General features: G+C 42.4%; 1 protein-coding gene across 1 annotated transcript in view; it reads right to left on the bottom strand.

Annotated features, from left to right (window-relative positions):
* CCDC92B (coiled-coil domain containing 92B) overlaps positions 1-20,074 on the bottom strand; it is a 92,593-nt gene that overhangs the window by 19,738 nt on the left and 52,781 nt on the right. Inside the window, exon 2 of the mRNA XM_040421810.1 lies at positions 14,639-14,686. Coding sequence (XP_040277744.1) covers positions 14,639-14,686 — 48 coding nt within the window. The remainder of the gene's footprint in view (positions 1-14,638; positions 14,687-20,074) is intronic.

Raw genomic sequence — 20,074 nt, 5'->3', positions numbered from 1 at the left:
CCAAATATTGTTTATGGGGTTCTATATACCTGCTTCCACAAAATACTGATTAAGGGGTGCGATATACCTGCTTCCACAAAATACTGATTAGGGGGTTCCTGCTTCAACAAAAAACTGATTGAGTTGTGCGATATACATGCTTCCACCAAATATTGAATAAGGGGTTCTATATACCTGCTTCCACAAAATACTGATTAAGGGTTTTTCATATACCTGCTTCCACAAAATACAGATTGAGGGGTGCGATATACAGTACAGACCAAAAGTTTGGACACACCTTCTCATTTAAAGAGTTTTCTTTATTTTCATGACTATGAAGGTATCAAAACTATGAATTAACACATGTGGAATTATATACATAACAAACAAGTGTGAAACAACTGAAAATATGTCATATTCTAGGTTCTTCAAAGTAGCCACCTTTTGCTTTGATTACTGCTTTGCACACTCTTGGCATTCTCTTGATGAGCTTCAAGAGGTAGTCCCCTGAAATGGTCTTCCAACAGTCTTGGAGGAGTTCCCAGAGATGCTTAGCACTTGTTGGCCCTTTTGCCTTCACTCTGCGGTCCAGCTCACCCCAAACCATCTCGATTGGGTTCAGGTCCGGTGACTGTGGAGGCCAGGTCATCTGGCACAGCACCCCATCACTCTCCTTCATGGTCAAATAGCCCTTACTTTCAAAGTTTTCCCAATTTTTCGGCTGACTGACTGACCTTAATTTCTTAAAGTAATGATGGCCACTCGTTTTTCTTTACTTAGCTGCTTTTTTCTTGCCATAATACAAACTCTAACAGTCTATTCAGTAGGACTATCAGCTGTGTATCCACCTGACTTCTCCTCAACGCCACTAATGGTCCCAACCCCATTTATAAGGCAAGAAATCCCACTTATTAAACATGACAGGGCACACCTGTGAAGTGAAAACTTGCTTCCACAAAATAATGATTGAGGGGTGTGATATACCTGCTTCCACAAATTATAGACTGAGCGGTGCGATATACCTGCTTCCACCAAATATTGATTGAGGCCTGCGATGCATCTGGTTCCACAAAATATTGATTAAGGGGTTTGATATACCTGCTTCCATAAAATATAGATGGAGGGGTGCGATATACCTGCTTCCACCAAATATTGATTAAAGGGTACTATATACCTGTTTCCACAAAATACTGATTGAGGGGTGCGATATAACTGCTACCACAAAAAACTGATTAAGGGGTTTTATATACCTGCTTCCACAAAATACAGATTGAGGGGTGCGATATAACTGCTTCCAGCAAATATTTACTATGGGGTTCTCTATACCTGCTTACACAAAATACTGATTGAGGGGTGCGTTATGCCTGCTTCCACCAAATATTTATTATGGGGTTCTATATACCTGTTTCCACAAAATACTGATTAAGGGGTGCGATATACCTGCTTCCACAAATTATAGACTGAGCGGTGCAATATACCTGCTTCCACCAAATATTGATTATGGTGTTCTATATACCTGTTTCCACAAAATACTGATTGAGGGGTTCTATATACCTGCTTCCACAAAATACTGATATAGGGTTGAGATATACCTGCTTCCTCAAAATACTAATGGAGGGGTGCGTTATACCTGCTTCCACCAAATATTGATTATGGGGTTCTATATACCTGTTTCCACAAAATACAGATTAAGGGGTGCGATATACCTGCTTCCACAAAATACTGATTAAGGGGTTCCTGCTTCCACAAAATGCTGATTGAGGTGTGCGATATACCTGCTTCCACAAAATATTTATTAAGGGGTTCTATATACCTGCTTCCACAAAATACAGATTGAGGGGTGCGATATACCTGCTTTCACAAAATACTGATTAAGGGGTGTGATATACCGGCTTTCACAAAATACTGATTAAGGGGTTTGATATTCCTGCTTCTACAAAATACTGATTGAGGGGTGCAATATACCTGCTTCCACAAAATACTTATTAAGGGGTTTGATATACCTGCTTCCACAAAATACTGATTGAGGGGTGCGATATATCTGCTTCCACCAAATATTGATTATGCGGTTTTATATACCTGCTTCCACAAAATACTGATTGAGGGGTGCGATATAACTGCTTCCATCAAATACTGATTAAGGGGTTTCATATACCTGCTTCCACCAAATACTGATTGAGGCCTGCGATACACCTGCTTCTGCATAATACTGATAAAGGGAATTGACATACCTGCTTCCACCAAATATTGATTGAGGCCTGCGATACACCTGCTTCCAAAAAATATTGATTAAGGGGTTTGATATACCTGAAGAAAATCACAGAAATAACATAATAATGCACTTAGTAAAGTAGATGCAAACATTATATATGGACAAAGTCCTCACTCTGATATGATAAAATTTGAGACACTTAGCCAATATATTTTGATCAAACACATCTGAGCCCGCCTACCAAGCGGCAAGGTGGTCTCAAGTCAGGCGGGTCCTACGCTAAACCTACCTAAGCCATTGGGCTTCTATGTTCAGGAGCGCAGACGCCGCACATATGGTTGCTTGATGCACATGGAGGTGACTAGGAGCAGCACACCATATGTGCGGCGTCTGCGCTCCTGAACATAGAAGCCCAATGGCTTAGGTAAGTTTAGCGTAGGACCCGAATGACCTGAGACCACCTTGGCGCTTGGTAGGCGGCCTCAGATATGTTTTGATCAAAATATATTGGCTAAGTGTCTTAGATTTTATCATATCAGAGTGAGGATTTTGTCCATATATAATGTTTGCATCTACTTTACTAAGTGCATTATTATCTTATTTCTGTGCTTTTCTTCAATAATATGGCCATTGGTTGCTTGATTCACATGGAGGTGACTAGGAGCAGCACACCATATGTGCGGCGTCTGCGCTCCTGAACATAGAAGCCCAATGGCTTAGCTAGGATTAGCGTAGGACCCGCATGACTAGAGACCACCTTGGCGCTTGGTAGGCGGGCTCAGATGTGTTTTGATCAAAATATATTGGCTAAGTGTCTCAGATTTTATTATATCAAAGTGAGGATTTTGTCCATATATAATGTTTGCATCTACTTTACTAAGTGCATTATTGTCTTATTTCTGTGATTTTCTTCAATAATATGGCCAGTGACATCCGCAAATTTATATATCTTATTGTGCAGGATGTTTTTAACTTAGTTTTTTCTGTGATTTGTTTGATATACCTGGTTCCACCAAATATTGATTGAGGCCTGCGATGCACCTGCTTCCACAAAATACTGATTAAGGGGTTTGATATACCTGTTTCCACAAAATATTGATTGAGGGGTGCGATACACCTTCTTCCACAAATTACTGATTAATGGGTTTGATAAACCTGCTTCCACAAAATACAGATTGAGGGGATTGATATACTTGCATCCACCAAACATTGATTGAGGCCTGCGATACACCTGCTTCCACAAAATACTGATTCAGGGGTTTGATATACCTGCTTAGACAAAATACAGAGTGAGAGGTCCAATATACCTGCTTCCATCAAATATTGATTAAGGGGTTATATATACCTTTTTACAAAAAGTACTAATTGAGGGGTACGATATACCTGCTTCCACAAAATACTGATTGAGGGGAGTGATATACGTGCTTCCATAAAATATAGATTGATGGGTGCGATAGACCTGCTTCCACAAAATACTGATTAAGGAGTTTGATATACCTGCTTCCACCAAATATTGATTGAGGCCTGCGATACACCTGCTTCCACAAAATACTGATTAAGGGGTTTGATATACCTGCTTTTAAAAAATACTGATTAAGGGGTGCGATATACCTGCTTCCACAAAATAAAGATTGAGGGGTGCGATATACCTGCTTCCACCAAATATTGATTAAGGGGTTCTATATACCTTTTTAGAAAAAGTACTAATTGAGGGGTGCGATATACCTGCTTCCACAAAATACTGATGAAGGGGATTGATATACTAGCTTCCACCAAACATTGATTGAGTCCTGCGATACACCTGCTTCCACAAAATACTTATTAGGGGTGCGATATACCTGCTTCCACAAAATACTGATTGAGGGGTGTGATATACCTGCTTTCGCAAAATACAGATTGAGGGGTGCGATATACCTGCTTCCAGAAAATATTGATTAAGGGGTTCTATATACCTGCTTCCATGTAATAGCAAGCGATCAAAAAGTCATATGCACCCCAAAATAGTGCCAATAAAACCGCCATCTCATCCCGCAAAAATCATACCCGACCCAAAGTAATCGCCCACAAACTGAAACAATTATGGCTTTCAGACTATGGAAACACTAAAACATGATTTTTTTTTTGCTTCAAAAAAGAAATCATTGTGTAAAACTTACATAAATAAAAAAAAGTATATATATTAGGTATCGCCGCATCCGTGACAACCTGGTCTATAAAAATATCACATGATCTAACCTGTCAGATGAATGTTGTAAATAACAAAAAATAAAAACGGTGCCAAAACAGCTATTTCTTGTTACCTTGCCTCACAAAAAGTGTAATATAGAGCAACCAAAAATCATATGTACCCTAAACTAGTACCAACAAAACTGCCACCCTATCCCGTAGTTTCTAAAATGGGGTCACTTGAGTTTCTACTCTAGGGGTGCATAGGGGGGGGCTTCAAATGGGACATGGTGTCAAAAAAAACAGTCCAGCAAAACCTGCCTTCCAAAAACCGTATGGCATTCCTTTCCTTCTGCGCCCTGCCGTGTGCACGTACAGTGGTTTACGGCTACATATGGGGTGTTTCTGCAAACTACAGAATCAGGGCCATAAATATTGAGTTTTGTTTGGCTGTTAACCCTTGCTTTATAACTGGAAAAAAATTATTAAAATGGAAAATCTGCCCAAAAAGTGAAATTTTTAAATTGTATCTCTATTTTCCATAAATTCTTGTGGAACACCTAAAGGGTGAATGACATTTGTAAAATCAGTTTTGAATACCTTGAGGGGTGTAGTTTCTTAGATGGGGTCACTTTTATGGAGTTTCTACTCTAGGGGTGCATCAGGGGGGCTTCAAATGGGACATGGTGTAAAAGAAAACAGTCCAGCAAAACCTGCCTTCCAAAAACCGTATGGCATTCCTTTCCTTCTGCGCCCTGCAGTGTGCCCGTACAGCGGTTTACGACCACATATGGGGTGTTTCTGTAAACTACAGAATCAGGGCCATAAATATTGAGTTTGGTTTGGTTGTTAACCCTTATTACTATGTATTATTAATAAATATTACTATGTATTATAAAAGTAGAGAAATTGAAATTTGGAAATTTGCTTTTTTTTTTTACATATTTTTGGTAAATTTGCTATTTTTTTAATAAATAAAAATTTTTTTTTTTTACTTCATTTTACCAGTGTCATGAAGTACAATATGTGATGAAAAAACAATCTCAGAATGGCCTGGATAAGTCAAAGCGTTTTAAAGTTATAAGCACTTAAAGTGACACTAGTCAGATTTGCAAAAAATGGCCAAGTCCTTAAGGTGAAATAGGGCCTTAAAGGGTTAAGGGGTTTGATATACCTTCTTCCACAAAATAGTGATTGAGGGGTGCGATATACCTGCTTCCACAAAATACTGATAAAGGGGATTGATCTACCTGTTTCCACCAAATATTGATTGAGTCCTGCGACACACCTGCTTCCACAAAATACTGATTAAGGGGATTGATATACCCATTTCCACCAAATATTGATTTAGGCCTGCGGCACACCTGCTTCCACAAAATACTGATTAAGGGGATTAATATTCCTGCTTCCACCAAATATTGATTGAGGCCTGCGATACACCTGCTTAAAAAAAACACTGATTAAGGGGTTTGATAAACCTACTTCTACAAAATATAGATTGAGGTGTGCGATATTCCTGCTTCCACAATATACTGATCAAGGGGTTCTATTTACCTGTTTCCAGAAAATACTGATTGAGGGGTCTGATATACCTACTTCCACAAAATACAGATTGAGGGTGCGATATACCTGCCTCCACAAAATACTGATTAAGGGGTTCTATATACCTGTTTCCACAAAATACTGATTGAGGGGTGTAATATACCTGCTTCCACAAAATACAGATTGAGGGTTGCGATATGCCTGCTTCCACAAATTATTGATTAAGGGGTTAGAAATACCTGCTTCCACAAAATACTGATTAAGGGGATTGATATACCTGTTTCTACCAAATATTGATTGAGGCCTGCGACACACCTGCTTCCACAAAATACTGATTAAGGGGATTGATATTCCTGCTTCCACCAAATATTGATTGAGGCCTACGATACACCTGCTTCAACGAAATACTGATTAAGGGGTTCTATATACCTGCTTCCACAAAATACTGATTGAGGGGTGCATTAAACGTGCTTCCACCAAATATTGATTAAGGGGTTCTATATAACTGTTTCCACAAGATACTAATTGAGGGGTGCGATATACCTGCTTCCACAAAATACAGATTGAGGGGTGCGATTTACATGCTTCCACCAAATATTTATTAAGGGGCTTTATATACCTGCTTCCACAAAATACTGATTGAGGGGTGGGATATACCTGCTTCCACAAAATACAGATTGAAGGGTTCGATATACAGTCATGTGAAAAAATTAGGACACCCTTTGAAAGCATGTGGTTTTTTGTAACATTTTTAATAAATGGTTATTTCATCTCCGTTTCAACAATACAGAGAGATTAAAGTAATCCAACTAAACAAAGAAAACTGAAGAAAAGTCTTTTCAAGATCTTCTGTAAATGTCATTCTACAAAAATGCCTATTCTAACTGAGGAAAAAGATAGGACACCCTCACATGTATTCCCTCTTAAATTGGCTCAGATCTCACACAGGTATATCACACCAGGTGCACATAATTAGTAGATCGTTACTCTGCATGTTGAATGAGGCTTGCCCTATTTAAACCTCAGACATTTAGTTTGGTGTGCTCCTGACTGTTGAAGTGAGAGTGAGCACCATGGTGAGAGCAAAAGAGCTGTCAGAGGACTTCAGAAAAAAGATTGTAGCAGCCTATGAGTCTGGGAAGGGATTTAAAAAGATCTCAAAAGATTTTGAAATCAGCCATTCCACTGTCCGGAAGATAGTCTACAAGTGGAGGGCTTTCAAAACAACTGCCAACATGCCCAGGACTGGTCGCCCCAGGACTGGTCGCCCCAGCAAGTTCACCCCAAGAGCAGACCGCAAGATGCTAAAAGAGGTATCCAAAAACCCTAAAGTGTCATCTCGAGAACTACAGCAGGCTCTGGCTACTGTTGATGTAGAAGTACATGCCTCTACAATCAGAAAGAGACTGTACAAGTTTAACTTGCATGGGAGGTGTGCAAGGAGGAAACCTTTGCTTTCCAAGAGAAACATCGAGGCCAGACTGACATTTGCCAGCGATAAAGTTGACAAAGACCAGGACTTCTGGAATAATGTTCTTTGGACAGATGAGTCCAAAATTGAATTATTTGGACACAACAGCAGAGGACATGTTTGGCGTAAACCAAACACAGCATTCCAAGAAAAGAACCTCATACCAACTGTGAAGCATGGAGGTGGAAGTGTCATGGTTTGGGGCTGCTTTGCTGCAGCAGGACCTGGTCAGCTCACCATCATAGAATCCACGATGAATTCTACTGTGTATCAGAAGGTGCTTGAAGAACATGTGAGACCATCAGTTAGAAAATTAAAGCTGAAGCGGAACTAGACCATGCAACATGACAATGACCCAAAACATACTAGTAAATCAACCAAAGATTGGCTGAAAAAGAAGAAATGGAGAGTCCTGGAATGGCCAAGTCAAAGTCCAGATTTGAATCCCATTGAGATGCTGTGGGGTGACTTGAAAAGGGCTGTACGTGCAAGAAACCCCTCAAACATCTCACAGCTGAAAAAGTTCTGCATTGAGGAGTGGGGTAAAATTTCCTCAGACCGATGTCGAAGACTGGTAGATGGCTACAAGAACCGTCTCACTGCAGTTATTTCAGCCAAAGGAGGTAACACTCGCTATTAGGGGCAAGGGTGTCCTATCTTTTTCCTCAGTTAGAATAGGCATTTTTGTAGAATGACATTTACAGAAGATCTTGAAAAGACTTTTCTTCAGTTTTCTTTGTTTAGTCGGATTACTTTAATCTCTCTGTATTGTTGAAACGGAGATGAAATAACCATTTATTAAAAATGTTACAAAAAACCACATGCTTTCAAAGGGTGTCCTAATTTTTTCACAAGACTGTACCTACTTCCACCAAATATTGATTGAGGCCTGCGATACAGCTGCTTCCACAAAATACTGATTAAGGGGTTTGATATACCTTCTTCCACAAAATACAGATTGAGCGGTGCGATATAACTGCTTTCACCAAATATTGATTAAGGGGTTCTATATACATGCTTCAACAAAATTCTGATTGAGCGATGCGATACACCTGCTTCCACAAAATACTGATTGAGGGGTTCGATATACCTGCTTCCACAAAATACAGATTAATGGGTGCGCTATACCTGCTTTCACCAAATATTGATTGAGGCCTGCGATACACCTGCTTTCACAAAATACTGCTCTTCTCTAGGGACTTTGGCACAGGGTCATTTTGAAAATGTCAAGCAGAGGAAGAGGCATGCTGTTCCGCAGGGGTGGTAGGGGTCGGGCAGGTGCACCAGGCCGAAGCCTATGTGGGAAGTTGGAAAAGGTGAGTCCGATTACTTCAAAGGACGCACCAGAGTTGGTTGAGTGGCTCACTCAGCCTTCCGCTTCTGCAACCTCCTTATCCTCTGTATCTGCACCCTCCTCACTCTCTGCTGTGTGCACCCCCAAAGACACTACCACCACCACCATAGCGCCTCCACTCAAGTCAGAGGAATTATTTTCCCATCCATTCCCAGACCTTACCGATGAGCAGCCATTCTTGGCATCTGATGAGGAAGAGGAGGTAGCAACTGCCGCCACCCAGCGGTCTGATGACAGTACCCAGATCAGCCCAAGGAGGGTGGTCCCCGCTGTTGCTGCCTACCCCAAAATCTCTAATTTCAGTGGTGGTGAAGGTGACAATGATGATGTGTCAATGGACGTCACGTGGGTGCCCACAAGAGAGGAAGAGGAGGGGATTTCTAAGGGAGACACGGAGAAGCAGATAGGGAGGAGAAGCAGGCAGAACTCGCAGTGCACAGGAGGCAAAAGGCAGACTGCAAATGTATCTGGAGCGAGCTATGCACCATGCATGGTCACATCTTGCGCTCCCAGGACTCCGGCACATGGCTCCGTAGTGTGGTCTTTTTTTAACGTGTCAGCTGCTGACAATAGTGTTGCATCTTCAGCCTGTGCTGTCAGCGCATAAATCGCGGTAATCCCAACACTCAGCTAGGGACAACCACCTTAAGAAGGCACCTGGCCCTCCATCATCGAGCCCAGTGGGAGCAACACCGTCTGAACCAAAGCCACACTCCCGGCAGTTTATGACACCGTATAACCCTCTTGTCCAACGGCTGACCACCGGCTTGTTTGAACGGCAAGCCCGCCAACTACTGCCATATAAACTGGTGGACTTGTGGCCATTGGCACACCGCAATTGAAGGTCCCCGGAAGGAAATATTTATCCCAGAAGGGCATCCCAGAGCTATATGGCCACGTTCAGCAGCAAGTGAATATATCTCTGGCACACAGTGTCGGTGCCAAGATACATCTGACTACAGACACGTGTTCTAGCAAACACGGGCAGGGAAGGTACATAACTTTTACTGCCCACTGGGTGAACCTTCTGACGGCCGTCAAGCATGTAACCCGTGGCACCCGTGTGGATTTGGTGTTACCACCACGCAGTGCATGCAGGCCTGCCTCTTCTTCTCCTCCTCCTACTCCATCCTCCGTCTCCTCCTTGGCTGACTCCTCCTTTTCCACTGCTACCGCCTCTTCCGCTCCCCCCCCCCAAGCTCCCTAAAACCTATTTGATGTGCCAAGTGAGACGTTGCCATGCTGTGCTGCGGCTGTTGTGCCTGGAAGCCAAGAGCCACACCGGTCCTGCGCGGCTTTCAGCTCTGCGGTCAGAGGCCGATCAGTGGCTAACCCCGCTCAATTTGACAGTTTGTAAAATGGTGTGCGACAACGGTGCCAATCTGCTTAGCGCGCTGAAACAGGGCAAAATTACACGCGTGCCATGCATTGCACATGTCCTGAACTTAGTAGTGCAGCTATTCGTTGCCAAATACCCCGGGGTCCAGGACGTCTTGCGGAAGGCCAGGAAAATCTCTGGCCATTTTAGAAGATATTACAACGCCATGGCTCGCCTTGCTGACGTTCAGCGGCGACACCACCTGCCAGTCAGACCTCTGATTTGTGACAGCCCAACACGCTGGAAATCCACCTTGTATATGCTTGATAGGCTGCTCCAGCAGCAGCGTGCAGTTATCGACTACCTGTACGAATTCTGCAGCAGGACAGGTTCTGGGGTGCTTGGTTTCTTTTCACCGCGCCACTCCATCTGAGACAAGTCAGCAGGAGTCTGAAGAGGAGTCAGAGGAGGATGGTGGCTGCGGGAAGGAGGAGTAAGAAGAGCAGAGTTTGAGGGGGGCTTAAAACTTTTCAGAGATCCCTGGTGTTGTCCGTGGCTGGGGGGAGGAGACCGAGGACGACATTCTCCTAGGCAATGAGCAGGAGCCACAACCCATGAGCAGGAGCCACACATATCCGCCACAACCCAGAACAAAGAATGGTCCTTGTTTTATGAATATACAGCGGCATAAAAGGCCTTTTCTTTCAGGTGAATGCCTAATTTTTGGGGCCTGTACTGGCCTACAGTAAAAATTTTATCCAGTTACTGCCTAATGTACCTCCAGCCACATAATCAATTCACAAATTGTTTTCTGTCAGGATAATGTCTAATTTTTGGGGCATGTACTGGCCTACAGTAAAATGTTTATCCAGTGACCGTCTAATGTACCTCCAGCCACATAATCACTTGTTCTTTTCTGTCAGGTGAATGCCTAATTTTTGGGGCCTGTACTCGAGTGGCCTATAGTAAAATTGTTATCCTGTGACCGCCTCATGTACCTCCAGCCACATAATCACAAGTTCTTTCCTGTCAGGTGAATGCCTAATGTATGGGGCCTGTACTCCAGTGGCCTACAGTAACATTTTTATCCAGTGACTGCCTAATGTACCTCCAGCCACATAATCACAAGTTATTTTCTGCCTGGTGAATGCCTAATGTTTGGGGCCTCAACTCCAGTGGCCTACAGTAAAATTTTTATCCTGCGACCACCTAATGTACCGCGAGCCACATAATCACAAGTTCTTTTCTGCCAGGTGAATGCCTCATTTTTGGGTCCTGTACTTCCGTGGGCCAAAATAATTTTTTTCTAGGCTCCAGCAGGGCACATTTTTGAGAGTTTCCCTTTAAGACGCATAAAAATGGCTCCTGATTAAAATACAATTTTTTTGTGGGAATTTTCGCCATTGACCCATATCTGGTATGTCACTGTCCATGTTGTGGGACTATTTGTGCACTACTAGTAAGTATTTGGTGGCTGCAAATATGACCTGAAGGTTTTTCAGGTTCGCCTGCCATTAAAGTGACTGGGGCCTACCGTGAACGCGTGGTTCGCAAACATTTGATCGCGAACGCGCGTTCGCTAAACGTCCCGGTCGATGTTAGTCCATCACTAGCGACGTGCACCTGCGCACTGGGATGTACTGACTGACCCCCAATTTTATTTTCTTTGCAGTTTGTATTGGATGTATGTCTTTGTTGGTCGTGCACTTCTGATTAGCCTGTCTGCCCCATAGGCTGATTTTAATTAGAGCAGCTATAAAGCTGTAGCCTGCTCTCCCCGTATGTATTGAAGGCCATTTAGCACCAGGAGAGGTGGAATACAGAGTGGGCTCAGCATGCTAGTGGAACCTACATTCCCTGAACAAAATGGAGGCCAGTGAGGCACCAGAGGTACATTATAGTGTGGGTTCGGCATGCATGTGGAACTTGTATTCCTTGAATGTAATGGAGGCCAGTATGGCACCAGTAAATTGTGGCATTTAGTATTAGGTTCCTGTCTTAAGTGTTCCAGCAAAACGAATACAGTTTTCCGGTCTGCGCATACCTTTAAAAATCCCAAAAATTAATAAATACCGGATCCGTTTTTCTGGATGACACCAGAGAGACGGATCCGGTATTTCAATGCATTTGTCAGACGGATCCGCATCTGGATCCTTCTGACAAATGCCATCCGTTTGCGTCAGGATTGCTGGAATCCTCTGCCGCAAGTGTGAAAGTACCCTTATTTGTAAAAAGAATAACAATTTGGAGGATCATCCGTCTATAGGTGGGGATACGGTGCTCGTGTCGTATTGACCCAATCAAAAGTTAAATGAGATCAATATATATAAACGACAGGCACTCACCATCTGAGACCACCCAGAGATATCTATGTAAAGGTCAGTATTTATTAGCACCTTATTATAGCAAAACCATAAAATCAGGAATAAAAATACAAATAAAAAATGAAATTGTACATACATACATATATATATATATATATATATATATATATATATATATATATACAGTACAGACCAAAAGTTTAGACACACCTCATTTAAAGAGTTTTCTTTATTTTCATGACTATGAAAATTGTAGATTCACACTGAAGGCATCAAAACTATGAATTAACACATGTGGAATTATATACATAACAAACAACTGAAAATATGTCATATTCTAGGTTCTTCAAAGTAGCCACCTTTTGCTTTGATTACTGCTTTTCACACTCTTGGCATTCTCTTGATGAGCTTCAAGAGGTAGTCCCCTGAAATGGTTTTCACTTCACAGGTGTGCCCTGTCAGGTTTAATAAGTGGGATTTCTTGCCTTATAAATGAGGTTGGGACCATCAGTTGCGTTGAGGAGAAGTCAGGTGGATACACAGCTGATAGTCCTACTGAATAGACTGTTAGCTGCTTTTTTCTTGCCATAATACAAATTCTAAGTAAAGAAAAACGAGTGGCCATCATTACTTTAAGAAATGAAGGTCAGTCAGTCAGCCGAAAAATTGGGAAAACTTTGAAAGTAAGGGCTATTTGACCATGAAGGAGAGTGATGGGGTGCTGCGCCAGATGACCTGGCCTCCACAGTCACTGGACCTGAACCCAATCGAGATGGTTTGGGGTGAGCTGGACCGCAGAGTGAAGGCAAAAGGGCCAACAAGTGCTAAGCATCTCTGGGAACTCCTTCAAGACTGTTGGAAGACCATTTCAGGGGACTACCTCTTGAAGCTCATCAAGAGAATGCCAAGAGTGTGCAAAGCAGTAATCAAAGCAAAAGGTGGCTACTTTGAAGAACCTAGAATATGACATATTTTCAGTTGTTTCACACTTGTTTGTTATGTATATAATTCAACATGTGTTAATTCATAGTTTTGATGCCTTCATAGTCATGAAAATAAAGAAAACTCTTTGAATGAGAAGGTGTGTCCAAACTTTTGGTCTGTACTGTATATATATATATATATATATATATATATATATATATATATATAATATATTTTTATATGTACAATTTATTTTTATTTTTTTATTTTTTTTTATTCTGGATTTTTGGTTTTGCTATAATAAGGTGCTAATAAATACTAACCTTTTACATAGATATCTTTGGGTGGTCTCAGATGGTGAGTGCCTGTCGTTTCTGTATATTGATTTTATTATTTGTGTTTGCAGAGTGCTGTTGCATTGTTTATTTTTGTGTTTTCAGCCATGGCGACGTGCAGCTGTGCAGTGGGATGTTCTGACTGACCCCCAATTTTATTTTCTTTGCAAAAGTCCATTTTACCTCTCCCCCTGCAGTCATCTACAGGGCATCTATACCTCTTCTCTTCTCCCTGCAACCTGTCAGCACATCACCCACTGCCCCCCTCTTCCACGCTGGCTAAATTTGGTATATTTCAGACTGCATAGTAGTTAGAGATACTAGATACGAGTCTTGTTTAAAATCTTTTATTACCTGTAGATTTTATTCCTGACCTGGTTTCTAAAGGTTCTATCTCTGACTGTCTGGCAGCTAGCACCGCTTAGATTTCCAGTATTAAAACAAGACCAAGATCATGGCTCTCAGTCAATTCTAGCCTAAGAAAGACCCCTCAGAAATACCCCTTCTCTGCAGCCACACATTGCCTAAACAGGGTTCAAAACAGTATTTTTTTCTAGTTGAATGATCCCTGTTGTATGTGTGCTGTATGTATGTGTGCATGTATCTGTGTATGGGGGGGAGGTGTTAAGCTAACATTTAATGTTGGTACATATAATGTTGGCTGTGTAATGGGAATCAGGGGGATTTAGAATTTAGTTAAGCAATCTATTTACCTAAAATGAAATGATATGAACACTTTGGTTACAGCCCTATACTATCCCAGGGAATTACATTATCTCTGTTGATATCCAGTGCCACTGAAATTATGTATTCACCCTAAACCACTCCAGACCACTGGGAATAATTATTAGTAATACTAATGAACCCCTAACACACCTTATGTTTATGTGTTGTAGTACATATATAACACAGGCAAAGTGAGATTATTATGGATGGCAGCATTTTCCGTTTTTGCCATGTTGCCACCAACAAGGGGGAAAAGAAAGGAAAAAGAAAGAGAGAGATTTGCATACCTTGATGAAAGTTTTCCACTTGCTTTACTTCAAGATCCTGAGTTAGTTCTACAAAAAACATATAAAAGATATTAGTTCAGTCAGCAACAAGCATAATTTTTTTTTCTATATTTCTTATGATCTCTGCCGGCATCCGTTGAGCCACAATCATTAAGAGCGCACGCCTCTTAACAATTGTTGCTCGTCTGTTTCGACCCACGAGCCTAAATGGAGATCAACACCAGCAAGGGAGCTCAGCTGATGCAATTTCTGCTATAATCTATGCCGGTTTCCTGACATAGATCATAGAAAATGTGACAGGCTGCCTAAGTTGGCCCCATACTTCTGAGTATTTTGAAAAGTGGGGAGTATTGAGTGAAACCCCCAGAAGTTTGTGCAAATACGGCGTGCGCCAAACCATGCAACTTTTTGGCCGCAGTTTTCTGGTGCCGAGGTCATAATTTGTAACTATCATGCACACAGTACAGATGGCACAGTGCAAATAACTAATGTGTCACCAAAATTATTATCTGCCAGCTAAAATCAGATAGTAGCACATCTCCTTTTTTATAATCAGTTTTTATTTTCTGATTGCAGATTTATTACTTCTATATGCAGAACATGAATATGGGGGCGGCCATCTAGCCTGAGCTGTTCTTAACAGCATTTAGAAAGCGTTAAGAAAATTGTGGCAGCCCCATGGTCAGGTGAGGACCTCATTGACTTCTATGGGAGAGTTTTCTAGGCATGCTCTGTGTCCTGTGCAGAGGTCATTGTACAAGGAAAGAATAGATAAGTTCTGACAATCTCCTATAGTGAATGGTGGATCCTGACTTATCTATACACAGGAGTGAATCCATTACAGAGGTAATATAATTACAGTCAGGAATAAAATGAGTTTACTGTAGTAAAGTGATCTGTATAAATGAAGAAGTGGCGCCAATTATTAGACATGGTGGCCAGTGCAAAAACCGCAGGATATTTGGATTTTAGTTTAAATCTAAAAAGTGACATGGAAAATTAAAAATAACATCATCAAAAATAACGATATCTCAGGATAGGTTATCGGTATGTGATCAGTAGTGTTGGGCGTGAATATTCAAATCGCGAATTTTAATCGCGAATATCGGCACTTCGAGAATTCGCGGAGATTTAGAATATAGTGCTATATATTCGTATTCGCGAATTTTCTATATTTTTTTTCATCAGTAACCTCCCTTCTTGCTTGTGGGCCAATGAGAAAGCTGCAATGTCTTTCTTTGAGCTTAGCAACATCCCTAGCAACCAATAGGAAAGCTGCCTACCCCTTACTATATAAGAACCTCCCCAGCAGCCATTTTCTGTAGTTTTATGGAGTTCTAAGAGAGACAGCAGTGATATTGCTGTGCTCTGTGCTTTGGTGTGTCAAACTCATTACATTAGATAGTTAGTCAGCTTATATATATAATACAGACAGTTAGTGGGAGATAGTCAGTGTAGTTTATATCCTGATATAGTGTCGCTGATAGGTTCTGCTGTCCATACATACATGCTACAGACATAGTGATGTCACAACAATACTTAGAGCACCAATCAGTAATATGTAGTCAGACCTGCTAAAATGTGAAGTTGCACGTATTGCGCAAAAATATGCGCATCTTGCAGAGTTGCGCAATCGCGAATATATTGGAGCACTCTATCTGCATATAAAGCTATTGTAATGTTCTGCCGTGCCAACCATTTTCTCCAGTTTTAGAAAACTTCTAGCAGCTTGAAAAATGTCGAAACAGTGACCCACACCTGTATTGCGCGCGCAATATGCGCATATTACATTGCCGATTTTTGCAATCAAGAAAATAATTGCGAATTCTCTAATATATGACAAATATTCGCCAAATATTTGAGAAAAATCGTGAATTTGAATATTGCCCCTGCCGATCATCACTAGTGATCAGTGGGCGTCCAACTCCCAGCCTCCTCGCAGCATGCCAAGCACAGCACCATCCATTCTATAACTGCTATGCTTGGTATTGCACCCCAGGCCCATTCTCTTGAATGGGACTGAGCTGCAACTAGGCCATGTGACCGATGAATGTGATGTCACTGACCTTGGAAGAGGCCAGGGAGCTCAAACTGCTGATTGCTGGGTGTGCCAAGAGTCAGAACCCTACTGTTCACATATTGGAGTTATTCTATGAACGTAAATGCATTTTCCAGGCTTCTGATATTGATGATCTGTCCTCAGGATAGATCATTAATATCCAATTGATGAAAGTCTGACACCCAATGGAACAGAAAGTACAGCTCAACAGTTCAACATTATTATTATTGTTATAAGGCACTGACGCATACTAGCGCAGTGAGGTCAGAGGCCAGACGAAGCACGAAATGGCCGTCGCCGCTATTCTGTCCGTGCACATGCAGACTTGTTCCAGCCTTTCGCTTTTATATGAAGAATAAAGAATAAAGGATTTGACTACAGCAGTGGTGAGTGCCGCCCTTCTTTTTACTTTTCTTCTCCATGTCATACATATTATGGGACTAACACTATAGGGTGAGTGCCGCCCTGCTGTTTTCTTTCTTGTTGATACATGAACTTTGGACTTATCTATCGGGCGGAGCACGCTATTTTGTGTTTTGGTGCATCTTGTGGGATTTTTGAGTGCAAACATGGCTACCGAGGAAGGCGCACCCTGTCTGAATTCAGGCAGAGAAGGAGCAAGTGCATTCTGTGACTGTAACCATCAAGACACATTGCAGTCTATGAGTATAAAAACTCTGGAATACAAAGTTGCATCTTTGGCAAACAAGGAGGTTCGCCTCTTTTGGACTATCAACTCACTCAAGTAATATGAAGAGAGTCATAGAGTCCCTAGAGGGCTCAGAATCTACAAAGAGTTAATGCAGTATGAGGAAGACGCCGCATTTGCCAAGGAATGGAAAGAGTTACACGCTGGCTTTTCTATGCAAATCCTTCAGCTGATTCTCAAGAGAAATGAGACCGAGTATACAGCTGTGAGTGAAGAGCTGCAAAAAGCCAAGGATGAGTTAAAAGCAAGGCTAACAGAAGCGCAGTTCTCGAACTTCGATTAGAGACTGAATAATAAATTGATCCTCATACAAGCAGGGATAAAGGAAAGGAAAAAAGATAAATTCCTTAGAGACAAGTGCGATTACAACAATGGAAATATTTTTGAGTGGAATAAACGTAAACAAAAGAAAAGACGTCCTCAACGTAAGACCAGAAATGATTATTGGACCACAGATTCCGATTCCAGGGTTTCAGAAGGAAGTTATGGCAATTATACCACCAGACAAGACCCTTTAGAAGGAAAACAAGAAGAGGGAGCAAGAAAAGAAGAAACCAAATACATAAGGAAATCCACCCGCAGAAGGAGACAAGTCACTTGGACACAATAAACTCCTTTGTGTTTCAGGACTTAGTCACCCCCTCACCCGATGCAGTCATCAATCTAACTGATTTTGAGCTGTCGCCGGACTGTATCTCAGTCCTTAATAAAGGGCTGGGATACAGTCTGGTTGAACGGTTCAATTCGGTTGATTTTGAAATAGACCTGTACAAGACTATTCGCAAAATGCACCTTCACAAAATGTATAAAAATGCACCTTCACACCCGTGGGTTATTAAACCAGATGAAATACCAGCGGTAACTAATCCTATGGGGTTTAGTTTAGATAACCAGTTTGATGATAATGAAGTCTCTTGCTTAGAGTTTCTTACCGATACTGACCTTCAAGGTGAGGCAGAAGGGTACACTGTAGGTGATGGATTCCGAGGTGGTATCAGATACACTTTTTGTCCCCCTATGCCTGCCGGTGGTGGCATCGACATCTTCCATAAACGGGTCCTAAGGGACATTAAGGTCCTCATGTAACGGGACAATCTCTCTCCAGGTGAGAGAGCTGCCTTAAAATGGATTGGCAGTATGGAGGATGTCGTTGTCAAGCCGGCGGACAAGGGGGGCAATGTAGTGTTACTTACCCGTACTTATTATATGCAGGAAGCAGATAGACAATTGGGAGACAGATTTACTTATGAGAAGTTAGGGCAAGATCCCTTGGCTGCCACATTATCTGTCACGGCTGAGGATGGGGGAAATCCTCAGCCGTGTGGAGCCAGGTGATGTTATGGCTGCTTGACCAAGAAGACAGGATTAGGGAGCAGGTCACCTCCTAGACGCATCCCTAACCTGACCCTGACTCCTAGCTACATGAGCCAACCTTGATGGTAGGAGGGCTCATGCTCCGGAACCTAGAAGTCCCTGCTAGCCCTCAAGATGGCCCTAAGCTAGGAGCTGAGTAAGACAACCCACTCCTCCTAAACACGGAGGAGCAGGAGTCTCAACGGCCAAGCTGCTGGAAAAGGGGAAACATAAACAGCCTATGTATATGGCAGGTGCTGCACTAGTTCCAGCCACCTGCCACAGCCCTGCTGACTGGATCCGTGTGCAGGAAAGCTGAAGTCCACAAATAGCAGACAGACGTCAACACAAATTCATCCACACACCGGAACCCAGATACATGGCAGCACTAAATAGTACAGGAAAACATAAACTATGACCACAGTGGTGGCTCTCACAGGCGGATGGAAAACACAGGAGGCTGCTTCAGCTAGCAAGACTGAAGCAACCTACTGAGCCCTGCTAGAGAGAGGGTCTATATAGGCCCAAGTGGCCACACCCAAGGGTTGGACACACCCAGTGACATCACACACACACACTGGGAAGGAAGTTAACCCTTCCAGTACCACAGAAGGGAAAGACACATAAATGGGAAGTGCACACAATACATACAACGTGCATAACATACACACACCTAACATAAAGGTTGCTAGGTGTGACCGCATGCCAGGGCAGCAAGCTGCCTAGCGATGCTCAGGCTGCTCTGCTGCAAAATACAACACTGGTTGCCCGCGGCAACCACAAGTGAGGCCACAGACAAGCGGCCCTCACCCGTGGTTGAACACCCATACAAAACCGCAGGCAACTGCATGCGGTAAAGGAGTCACGGTCATGGGCATGGCCGTGACATTATCTGAATTGAAAACATTCCTGCACAGGTACGTCGTGGCCGGTTTTATTTCTGAAGCCATGTTGGATAAGCTTATACCTCGATACCCCAGGAAACCCACCTGGTACTTTGTCCTTAGGGTACATTAATCCCTCACATCACCACCTGGCCGCCCCAATTGTGGCGGGCATTGGGTCAGTAACGGAGCCCCTTTCAAAATATCTTGACTGGCTACTTAGACCCCTACTCTCTAGTGCTCCCACATATCTGGGGGACACCAGTGACTTCCTCCGCGCCATTAAAGGTTTTCATTGGCGGGAGGGACTCAGTCTGGTGTCCTTAGATGTGGAGAGCCTTTATACACGCATACCTCATAGCGCTGGTGTGGAGGCTGTAGGCAAGGTGCTCAATAAGACTGATAAAAGTGTCACTTACATTGAATTTGTC

This window comes from Bufo bufo, chromosome 3 (genome assembly GCF_905171765.1).
Source record: "Bufo bufo chromosome 3, aBufBuf1.1, whole genome shotgun sequence".
Lineage (NCBI taxonomy): Eukaryota > Metazoa > Chordata > Amphibia > Anura > Bufonidae > Bufo > Bufo bufo.
Note: the sequence above shows the minus strand (reverse complement) of the source record. Positions and strands in the feature narration are given on the sequence as shown.